The 9,619-nt window shown below is 56.2% G+C and overlaps 1 protein-coding gene across 1 annotated transcript in view; it reads left to right on the top strand.

Moving 5' to 3' along the window:
- The window catches only part of STT3A (STT3A, catalytic subunit of the oligosaccharyltransferase complex), a 50,034-nt gene that overhangs the window by 4,896 nt on the left and 35,519 nt on the right, over positions 1-9,619 (top strand). Inside the window, 17 exon segments of the mRNA XM_019470379.1 lie at positions 803-886; positions 1,078-1,203; positions 1,512-1,572; positions 2,258-2,379; positions 2,928-3,073; positions 3,370-3,460; positions 4,205-4,311; positions 4,713-4,877; positions 5,438-5,618; positions 6,190-6,345; positions 6,557-6,648; positions 7,350-7,505; positions 7,621-7,809; positions 7,892-8,008; positions 8,091-8,193; positions 9,122-9,310; positions 9,436-9,554. Of these exon segments, the coding sequence (XP_019325924.1) occupies positions 1,116-1,203; positions 1,512-1,572; positions 2,258-2,379; positions 2,928-3,073; positions 3,370-3,460; positions 4,205-4,311; positions 4,713-4,877; positions 5,438-5,618; positions 6,190-6,345; positions 6,557-6,648; positions 7,350-7,505; positions 7,621-7,809; positions 7,892-8,008; positions 8,091-8,193; positions 9,122-9,310; positions 9,436-9,554 (2,082 nt within the window). The 5' untranslated portion in view covers positions 803-886; positions 1,078-1,115.

Below are 9,619 nucleotides of genomic sequence, written 5' to 3' on the forward strand. Positions count from 1 at the left end.
CCGCCCCCCATGAGTCGTCTGCCGGAGCTGTGGAAATCGGGGTACCGGTGGTACCCCGGTGGCAGAGCCACTCATGCCCGGGAGGCATCTGCCTTCTGCCGTTATTCGCTGCTGCTCATCATCCCCGGGGGGAACCAGGAAATAATTACCACACGGGGTTATTTCTGTAGCAATTAGCGACGAACTAACAAGTCGCAATCGCTTCTAGGGCACAGAAAGACCCAGGCCCGGTTTGTATTTTATTTTTAAATCTCGGCCCGTCCAAATCTGCCCTCCCCGGCATTGTGGCTCAGAGACGGGAGCTGAGGATTTATCCCCCAGCTCCGGGACTGAATTGGCAGGGAGGGGCGCGGGGTTTGTTTTTTTTTTTTCCTGGATCGATCGGGTAAAGAAGCATTTTAAAGAAATCGGAGCGTTTTCAAGAGTAGAAAGACGTTATTCTCTGGCCACGGTTTCACTTCCCTGGTGTCTTAATACTAGGATTTTGCTGGCTCTTCCTCCACCCGGGCAGGTCGAATTGAGCGGTCAAGTTGTCCGATAGAAACAAAGCTGACTTACTGTGCTGGTCCGCGTTAGGAAACCGCTGGGACGTGTATGTTTAACGTCAGCAGTTCGAAGTGGGAGCGGCCGGGAGCCGTTCAGACCTTCCACGTGTAAGAAAACAGCACCGGCTTCTTGCGATCTCCGTGGATGACTTGTGTTGTGCATCGCTTACAGGCGGCGGTGAAACTCCAGAGACCGGCCAGGGAAAATCTGGTGGTTTTGCTTAAAAGCTTGCGCTGGGGTTTTGTTTTGCACGCAGGAAAACAGACGCGTCCTCTGCCCCGAAGGAGCTCTGGTCCCTGTAAAAGAAAAGCCTCCGCCGGGACGTGGGGCAGCTGATCAGGTGGGGATGGGAGGCAAGGGGATGTGGGGAAGGGAGACACGGATCAGTGAAATCTGGCAGGGGTGAAGGGTGGACGGCAGCCTCCTCGGGCGGGAGTGGGGTATTTAAGGTCCCGTTTCGTGAAGCGTTCAGAGACATCGTGGGGCTGCGAGCTGGCTCGCTCTTTGATCATCTTCCCTGTTTGTTCTCAGGTGTTCGGGCGTCCTCGATCTCTGCCTTTGATGTGAAAATGACCAAGCTGGGGTTTCTCCGGCTCTCCTACGAGAAGCAAGACACTCTGCTCAAGCTCCTCATCTTGTCGATGGCAGCTGTGCTGTGTAAGTCCGCGCCCTGCCGCGCCGGCCTTGCGGATGGCTGCTAGTGCCGCCAAAAGGGGGACCCCGGGATGGAGCCGCCTCTGCTCCCTCCTCTCTTCTTTTGTAGGTTGTGAAGCTCTCGTCTGTCTTAAGTGAACGCTCTTAGTCCTTCCGTATCCGTTCCTTTGAAAAACGTGTCTTTCTCTGTCTTCCCAATGACCAGTTTGAGACTGAAACAATTTTAATCAGTCGAAGTAGATGATAAACCTGATAAAACGCTGGTTCAGCGAGCGCTGTAGATTCACTCTGCCCTTTCTCTGTGTTCGCAGCTTTCTCCACGAGGCTTTTTTCCGTCCTAAGATTCGAAAGCGTCATCCATGAATTTGACCCGTAAGCGTCTTCTTCCCGTTTTTGGGGGGGGGGGCAACCTGCTGGGTTCTTCTCTTCTGGAGCACGCGGAAGTTGGGCGGTGTTTGCTGGGCTGAAGTTGATCCCCGTTGAGGAGGAAGGATTTGGAGGGCAGCTTTCAGTACGGCTAGTTTTTCCTCTTCTAGACCCAAAATTCACTTCTCGGTTCCCAGGACTCGTCCTGCAGCCTGGATCCTAAGTGGGGGTAATCGCCCGCCGCCGCTTTGATGCTGGGATGCGGCTGGTCCCTGCCTGAGCAAGGCACAGCAGGAGAGGGGGCTCCCGGTACAACTTGTGTACGCGTCCCGGGGTTGTTGCTGGTTAAATCGGGCGCCAGGGAGAACGTTGCCTTTGCAAACCCCCTTTTAAACCCCCTGAGGAGGCGGGGGTGAACCTTTGCGGCTGAGGTTTGCGGTAGCCTGGGGAAAACGGACTCGTTCCCTCCGCGTGGAAAACGCGCGGTCGGCCCTTGACAACGCTCTCTTACCCCTAGACGTCGGAGAAGGGCATCCCAACGGGCACGCCCTTTGGTACTTAACAGCCTGTCAAAAGCTGCCTCGCTGTCTGAACGCTCCTTACGGACTGCGGTTGCCACCCGAGGAGCGGTGAGCAGTCGATAACCTCCATATCCAGGTGCGGAGATGCTCAGTGCTTGTCGCTGTTGCAGGTATTTCAACTACCGCACAACCCGCTTTCTGGCGGAGGAAGGCTTCTATAAATTCCACAACTGGTTTGACGACCGAGCGTGGTACCCCTTGGGCAGGATTATCGGTGGGACCATTTATCCAGGTAAGCCGTCGGGCTTTTCCTGAGCCGAAACTTCTCCCAAGTAACAAGCGATAGGACGAGAGGAAACGGCCTCCAGTTGCGCCAGGGGAGGTTTAGATTGGACGTGAGGAAAAATGTCTTTACTGAAAGAGTGGTGAAACATTGGACCAGGCTGCCCAGGGAAGTGGTGGAGTCCCCATCCCTGGAGGTATTTAAAAGACGTGTAGATGCGGCGCTGAGGGACATGGTTTAGTGGGCATGGGGGTGTTGGGTCGACGGTTGGACTCGATGATCTTAGAGGTCTTTTCCAGCCTCAACGATTCTATGAAACGCGCCTCACGCAAGGGAAAACCGGGAGAGGGGCGGGTAGCGTACGCGGAGGAGAGCCGTGAGCGCCAGCCGGGAAGAGGAGGGGAGCTCGGGGGATGCCCTGCACCGAGGCATCCTCGGCGGCAGCTCCTTCCTGGCGAGGCTTTCGGCTGCGCCGCTGCTAATTGCGAGCTAACGACCCCCCGGTGCGGTGAGCGGACCGAGGGCGCCCTGATAAGGGTGTCGTTTCTGCCCCGCAGGCCTGATGATCACGTCGGCGGCAATTTACCACGTGCTGCACTTCTTCCACGTCACCATCGACATCCGAAACGTCTGTGTGTTCCTGGCTCCCCTCTTCTCCTCTTTCACCACCATAGTGACCTACCACCTCACCAAAGAGCTCAAGGTGAGGGGCGGATCGGGGCGTACCTTGCAGGCTTTCGCTTTACGGAGGAGCGCGGGCTGCGTGCCTTTTGGAAAGGCAGCTCGGGGCTGTATCGGAGGCTTGGGGCTGACCACCACGCTGGTCAAAACCCGGGACTTCTGGGAACTGGAAGATCTGGTTTGAAATTTCATTTCAACGCTCCATTTTTTATTCCTCCGGGGCACATCCGTGCGTAGGATGGCACGATAACGGAAGCCCTAAAAACTGATGGCTTTTTCCACCCTCTGGCTGTGGGGGTTCTCTTTTTTTTTCCCCAGGACGCAGGGGCAGGGCTCCTTGCTGCCGCCATGATTGCAGTTGTGCCCGGGTACATCTCTCGATCCGTTGCCGGCTCCTACGATAACGAAGGTGAGTTTGCGACGCTCGGAGCAGGGAAACCTTGAACAACTTCGGGTGCTGGAAAATGATGGTAAAGCTGCTACGGGGCACGACAGAAGAACCGTCCCTTCGCGGCGAGCCCTGCCAGCTCCGTGCGGTTTCCGAACCCAGCTGCTCGGAGGTCGGTGGTTGTTCTCGCCTACGTGGTTGAGAAGAGGGGAGTGTTTCCCGACTCCGGCAGCGAGCGCACCCCGTTCCCCCAATATCCATGTTTGCAAGGCAAAAAGGGGTTTTGCCGCTTCCGCAAACGCTGCTTGGGATCAGAGCTGCTGCGCGGCTCCCCCTGTGGTTTGACCTCCGTTCCGGCAATGACTTTGGGGCTGGCAAAGGCGGCGATCTCGTCCTCGATGCCTAGGGCGGACGAGGATCCAGGTTCCTCTCCCGTAGCTGGGCTTTCGGGGGCCGTGTAAGGAGTCGCCGTGTCCGGAAAGGCTAGCTGGCGTGGCTGGAAGAGGCCACGTGAGCTGTTACCTACAGTGAGAGGCAAACGTCACAGCGTTTCAGTCTAGAAATCGGATATGGAACCCTGTTCCCAGGCCTGGCTCTTTGCACGAGGTGCTGGTCCATCATCTGATGGAGCAGCAGAAGCATTTTTAAATATATATACATAGATGTTTTTAATGCAATTGAGTGCTCTGGTGCGCCCCAGAGATCGTATTAACGTTTCAGGGCTGACGTGAGCTTGCTTCGACCTTTCTGTGTCCTTCCGCCCAGGTATCGCCATATTCTGCATGCTGTTAACTTACTACATGTGGATCAAAGCCGTCAAAACTGGCTCCATCTATTGGGCAGCGATGTGTGCTCTTGCCTATTTCTACATGGTGAGTGCTCCTTCTCCCGGCGCCGAGGTATTTCTGGCTCCAAGGACTGCTCTGGATACGGGGACCACAAACACGTGGCGTGCCGTCCCTGCGTCCTCGTATTCGGGGAGCTGGAACCTCTGTGAAGGGCTTGGCGTGGAAATCGAATGGATGCTTTCTTCGTTCATTTCCACTTACCAAAACTAGCGGGTTTTTGTGCAAGGTTTTATTAATGGCGTGGAAAAACCTGGGCTCCTGGCAGCTGCGACTGCTGAGGGTGCCCTTGGAGAGAGCAGATCTCGGCTGGCGTTGCCGCCGGGCGAATCCCAGGAGAATCAAACCTGCCGCCTTTGACCTCTGCTGTGCAACCTGTTCAGCCCTGGAACTTGTGGGGTTTTTGTGTTTGTTTTCTCTCTCGGCAGGTCTCCTCGTGGGGTGGCTACGTCTTTCTGATTAACCTCATCCCCTTGCATGTTCTTGTGCTGATGCTGACCGGCCGCTTCTCCCACAGGATCTACGTAGCCTATTGCACCGTCTACTGCTTGGGAACCATCCTCTCGATGCAGATCTCCTTTGTTGGCTTCCAGGTGGGGAACCAGAATGATTTGCAGGCTCAAGGATGGTCATCTCGTTGGGTCGTAGCAGAACAACAGCGGGTTGGCACCTGGTTTCTCTTCTTGCCTTCGCCGCTGACGTTGTAAGCGGGTGCTGGCTCCTAGTCCTAGCTCCCGTTACCCTGATTCGTTGCGGCCTTTGGCACGATTAGCTTTTGGAGGCGCTGGATGACTTTCAAAGCTGCTAATAACCTCCACGGCACCCGTTGCCTTTCATGAAAATATTTCTGTTTTCGGTGAAGGAAACGCTCGCGCCAGCGCGCGTCTTGGCGTAGCGGGAGAAGTGCCTGCTTCGCTCACGTTTTCAAGAGAATCGGTTTACTTTTCCGTGTGGATTCCTCTCCGGGAATCAAAGGTGATGTAAGAAAGTGACTCGTGCCAGCTGTGCCCTCGGCGGGGAGGGGACGCTTTTCCCGTGACTTTGGCAGCGATTTTGCTGAGAAGTGATTTGTAAAAAAAAAAAAAAGCCGATATCGGGCGCAGCGCGACCCTTGTTCTCCTCTGTAACCGATCGTGCTCTCTCCTCCTTGCAGCCCGTCCTCTCCTCGGAGCACATGGCTGCCCTTGGAGTCTTCGGCTTGTGTCAGATCCACGCCTTCGTAGACTACCTTCGGAGCAAGCTGAACCCGCAGCAATTCGAAATCCTCTTCAGGAGCGTCATTTCCCTGGTCGGCTTCGTCCTCCTCACCATCGGGGCCGTGCTGATGCTGACAGGTAGCCCGAGACGGCGGCGACGGCAGCGAGCGCGTTTCACCGCCGGCTTCGCCTCCTTTCGTTTCTTTGAAGAGCACGTAATTTGTCCATCCTAATTCTGCGCTGTCGCCCGCACTGCGGTTTCAGTGCTTGCGAGCCGCCCCCCCCGCCCCGGCTAAGGGGGAGGCCGGGACCTGCCCTCACCTGTGCGATGGCAGGAGAATACTCGAGAAGCAGCTGTAAGATCTGGGCTCCGGGTGAGAGGAGGCGCAGAGAGAAACCTGCCGTGACTCAGCGCACGCTGGGGACGCTGAGCTGATGCTTCAGAAACCGAATGCCGATCTGTAGTAGCGAGGAAGATGCTAAAAATGTAGGTCGGGCGGGGGAGGAGTCTTTTTAGGGTAAAGTCGCGCTTTGTTCCCTTTCTAAAATGGCAGTTTTCAGTAATAGAGACGTTAAACGAGGTCCAGGATCGCTCATTCAGCCTTGCACGTGCTTCCCGTGTGAGAGAACGTGTCGGCGTTGCTGGTTACTCTCCGCTGGAACGGAATATGATTTTTTTTTTTTTTTCTTTTTTTCTTTTCTCCCCTAGGGAAAATCTCCCCGTGGACGGGGCGTTTCTACTCCCTGCTGGATCCTTCCTACGCAAAGAACAACATCCCCATCATCGCCTCCGTCTCCGAGCACCAGCCCACCACTTGGTCCTCCTATTACTTTGACCTGCAGCTTCTCGTTTTCATGTTCCCAGGTGAGCCCAGCGCAGGTGTCGTCAGACCCCGATCTGTTAAATCGCCCTACCACACCGGGAGGGTTTTATTCTGCCGGCCGCGACCGCAGCCTCCCCTCTCCTCCCGGTGCTGGGACTGCTGTGGAGTGCTACGTGCCTCTGCCGGCTGTTTTTTATGGCAGGCAACGGATTGCTAAGGTGAACCTGACCTGTTTCTCCTTCCTCTTCGCAGTCGGTCTCTATTACTGCTTCAGTAACCTCTCGGACGCCCGCATTTTTATCATCATGTACGGCGTGACCAGCATGTACTTCTCCGCTGTGATGGTGAGGGCTGCGGCCTGCCGGGCGCAAGCAGGACGACGAAATGGTCTTAACAAAGCTGATTTAATTTTATTTTTCTGAACTTGTTGATGAGGGTTCTTCCACCTTGAGCCGGTTAGAAACGTTCACGAGGCTCTTCTCCCTTCCTTAAAACCGGTTTGTTCGCCCCTCTGTGCGGCGAGGGAACGTGGCGTTGCAAAACTTACTGGGTTTGGTGTTGCTCGCTTCCATGTGGCCACCGCCGGCCGCCTCTGGGTCTCTCTTCCTGGTCTCCCGTAGCCGAGTTGCAAACCCAAACGGTTTCTCCAGGTATCCGAGCAGGGACCGACGACAAACGGCTGCTTACGAGCCCCTTTCCACCCTCGCTCTGGCACCCCGCGCCCTAAATGCGGGTTGATTTCTGTGTGCGGAGGCACCTGCTAATTCTTGGCTCCACCTAAGATTGCCCGAGGGCGTTAAATTGGGGTCACTTCTGCACCTTGGCCAATTTTGAGGTCTTCAGAGAACTTCCCTCGGGGGGGGTTTCTGAGACGGTGGCAGCTCCCAGTCTGCACCCGCTAAAAAAAAATCAGCGACGGGCTTGTCTCGAGGCCGATGAACTCGAGGTGCCGAGTTAGGGATGGCATTTAATTTCCCTCTTCTCTCGGCTTTCTGCCCCGATTTCGTTCTCCAACGGGCACCGACTCTTCCGCTGTTGCCCGTAGGTGCGTCTTATGCTGGTGCTGGCCCCGGTGATGTGCATCCTGGCCGGCATCGGGGTTTCTCAGGTGTTGTCCACCTACATGAAGAACCTGGATATCAGCCGACCGGACAAGAAGAGCAAAAAACAGCAAGACTCCACCTACCCCATCAAAAACGAAGTGAGCGTTGGGCCGGCTCGGGAAGGGGGAGAAGACACCTTGTCCTGGTGGGGACAAGTGCGGGAGGCTGATGGCTTCTTCCCTCCAGCGTTGACCCCGATTTTGTCCCCCCCAGGTTGCCAGTGGCATGATCCTGGTCATGGCTTTCTTCCTGATCACCTACACCTTCCACTCCACCTGGGTGACCAGCGAGGCGTACTCCTCCCCCTCCATCGTCCTGTCCGCCCGGGGTGGGGACGGCAGCAGGATCATCTTTGACGACTTCAGAGAAGCTTATTACTGGCTGCGTCACAACACGCCGGAGGTAAGCGGGGGGTAATTCGGGCAGCGGGGACCCAGCGTTGTCCGCTTGAGGTGCTGACGGCACGTCTGGTGTTTGGGTGCAGGACGCAAAGGTGATGTCCTGGTGGGACTATGGGTACCAGATAACCGCCATGGCCAACCGGACCATCCTGGTGGACAACAACACCTGGAACAACACGCACATCTCCCGCGTCGGTCAGGTAGGTCCTTCCCTCACCCGCCGCCTCGCCCTGACTTTCCGGGGGGCACCACGCGGCGTGACTGACACTGCGTCCGCTCCAGGCGATGGCATCGACGGAGGAGAAAGCCTACGAGATCATGAGGGAGCTGGACGTCAGCTACGTGCTGGTAATCTTCGGAGGCCTCACTGGCTATTCATCTGACGGTAAGATCTTGCTCTGAGCCGGGTCAAACTCATCCACGGAGCACTGGTGGCGCAGGCTTCTCCAAAACAGCTCTTGGAGGAGCGAAGTCCCACCTTCAGCTGAGGCTGCAAAGTGGAAACGGTACCAAAATGCTCCTCTCTGAAAGCTGCACGTACCGGTTTTGCTCACCCCCAACTCAACTCCTCGCTCTTTGCCCCCAACTCAACTTTTTGCCCCCAACTCAACTCAACTCCTCGCTCTTTGCCCCCAACTCAACTCAACTCCTCGCTCTTTGCCCCCAACTCAACTTTTTGCCCCCAACTCAACTCAACTCCTCGCTCTTTGCCCCCAACTCAACTTTTTGCCCCCAACTCAACTCAACTCCTCGCTCTTTGCCCCCAACTCAACTTTTTGCCCCCAACTCAACTCAACTCCTCGCTCTTTGCCCCCAACTCAACTTTTTGCCCCCAACTCAACTCAACTCCTCGCTCTTTGCCCCCAACTCAACTCAACTCCTCGCTCTTTGCCCCCAACTCAACTCAACTCCTCGCTCTTTGCCCCCAACTCAACTTTTTGCCCCCAACTCAACTCAACTCCTCGCTCTTTGCCCCCAACTCAACTTTTTGCCCCCAACTCAACTCAACTCCTCGCTCTTTGCCCCCAACTCAACTTTTTGCCCCCAACTCAACTCAACTCCTCGCTCTTTGCCCCCAACTCAACTTTTTGCCCCCAACTCAACTCAACTCCTCGCTCTTTGCCCCCAACTCAACTTTTTGCCCCCAACTCAACTCAACTCCTCGCTCTTTGCCCCCAACTCAACTCAACTCCTCGCTCTTTGCCCCCAACTCAACTCAACTCCTCGCTCTTTGCCCCCAACTCAACTTTTTGCCCCCAACTCAACTCAACTCCTCGCTCTTTGCCCCCAACTCTTTGCTCTCCACCTTTCAGACATCAACAAGTTCCTGTGGATGGTGCGGATCGGGGGCAGCACGGACACGGGGCGCCACATCAAGGAGCACGACTACTACACCCCCACGGGGGAGTTTCGGGTCGACCGCGAGGGCTCCCCGGTGCTCCTCAACTGCCTCATGTACAAGATGTGCTACTACCGCTTCGGCCAGGTCTACACCGAGGCCAGTAAGTCCCCAAAACTGCCCGGGGGGGATGGGGGGGGGTGACGCCACTTTTAGGGCGCCCCACCGTGCCCCCAACTTCTTCGGGGTGCGATGTGGCAGGGGGGCCTGCATTTCGCCCCTCCCTAGAGCGACGACCGCCGGGCTACGACCGGGTGAGGAACGCCGAAATCGGCAACAAGGACTTTGAGCTGGACGTGCTGGAGGAGGCGTACACCACAGAGCACTGGCTGGTCCGAATATACAAGGTACGGCCCCAGAACGAGCCCAAACCCCCCAGATTTGGGGAAAAAAAAAAAATATATTAAATTTC

Source organism: Aptenodytes forsteri, unplaced genomic scaffold (genome assembly GCF_000699145.1).
Source record: "Aptenodytes forsteri isolate BGI_AS27 unplaced genomic scaffold, ASM69914v1 Scaffold126, whole genome shotgun sequence".
NCBI classification, from domain to species: Eukaryota; Metazoa; Chordata; class Aves; order Sphenisciformes; family Spheniscidae; genus Aptenodytes; species Aptenodytes forsteri.